Source organism: Cucurbita pepo, unplaced genomic scaffold (genome assembly GCF_002806865.2).
Source record: "Cucurbita pepo subsp. pepo cultivar mu-cu-16 unplaced genomic scaffold, ASM280686v2 Cp4.1_scaffold000659, whole genome shotgun sequence".
NCBI lineage: Eukaryota > Viridiplantae > Streptophyta > Magnoliopsida > Cucurbitales > Cucurbitaceae > Cucurbita > Cucurbita pepo.
This window is the reverse complement of record NW_019646880.1, coordinates 7,989-9,186: the sequence shown is the minus strand read 5'-3', so window position 1 is coordinate 9,186 and position 1,198 is coordinate 7,989. Positions and strand designations below refer to the sequence as shown.

The 1,198-nt window shown below is 46.5% G+C and overlaps 1 protein-coding gene across 1 annotated transcript; it reads left to right on the top strand.

The window, feature by feature from the left end:
- Positions 1-11: 11 nt before the first annotated feature.
- On the top strand, positions 12-1,131 carry LOC111785707 (protein SRC2-like). Its single transcript, XM_023666089.1, has one exon. The coding sequence runs from the start codon at positions 155-157 to the stop codon at positions 1,001-1,003; it is 849 nt and encodes a 282-aa protein (XP_023521857.1). The 5' UTR covers positions 12-154; the 3' UTR covers positions 1,004-1,131.
- The last annotated feature ends 67 nt before the right edge of the window (positions 1,132-1,198 follow it).

Sequence of the window (1,198 nt, the reverse complement as noted above, 5' to 3'; positions counted from 1 at the left end):
GGTTCGAACGATTCACTCATAAGCTTCAAGTTTCGATTTCATTTCGTCTTCAGAACATCTCTGAATCCTGAAAATTGCTTTTGATTTCCTTTGAATTCGATTGAATTCTTCTTCTTCTTCTTCTGATTCTTCTGATTCTTCTGATTCTTCATCCATGGAGTGTAGATCGTTAGATATCAACATCAAGAATGCCAAAGGCCTAAAGAATGTCAATCTCTTCTCAACGATGGATGTCTACGCCGTCGTTTCGATCTCTGGTGATCCGCGCGGGAAATTGAAGCAGAAGACTCCCGTGGCTAATGACGGAGGCTCGGATCCTCACTGGAATTTTGCTATGAAGTTCACAATCGATGAGGCTGCTGCACAGAGTAATCGGCTGAATTTGAAGATCAAACTCGTTTCCGAACGGAGTTTAGGTGATAAGAAGATCGGGAAGGTTATTGTTCCGATTAAGCAATTGCTCGATGAATGTGCCAAAGGAGATGAAGGAAACTCCGAGAGAACGGTCAGTTTTGGCGTTAGGACGGCTAGCGGAAAGGAAAAAGGTAACGTCGAATTTTCGTATAAATTTGGGGAAAAATACACTGTTCAGGCACCGCCGCCTCCGCCGGTGATGAAAACCGGCGAGGCAGTAGCGGCATATCCCCAAGGTTATGCTGGATCTAGTTCTGGATATCCGGCCGGAGGTGCTTATCCGCCTCCAGCAGGGAGCGCTTATGCGTATCCGCCTCCACCGCAAGGGTACGGATATCCACCTCCTCTACCGCAAGGGTACGGATATCCACCGGCTCCACAGGCTGGATATGCGTACGGCGGTTACCCGCCGCAGTCAGGATTCGGATATCCGCCGGTTCAACAACAACATAAGCCGCAGAAGAGCGGTATTGGCGGCATGGCTTTGGGAGCCGGAGCTGGTCTGGTTGGAGGTTTGTTGATCGGTGATATGATTTCAGATATAGGTGATTCGGCTGATGCTGGTTTTGGTGATGGCTTTGATTTCTAAGACTCTGCTCCTTCTCCTCTTCATTCTCTTCAAGCTTATAATAAATTTGGAGTGTTTTTCTAGTAGAAATGATCACCAGTTGTTTGAATTTTCACTTTTGTTTTGATGATAGCTTTGATTTCTAAGCATCTGCTTCTCCTCCCCCCTTCTCCTCCAACTCTTACCCTTACTCTTACCTCGTTTTCTTCAAGCTTA

Excerpts from the sequence above, each read along its gene's own strand:
- LOC111785707 (XM_023666089.1), top strand. The coding sequence starts at position 155 with ATGGAGTGTAGATCGTTAGATATCAACATCAAGAATGCCAAAGGCCTA.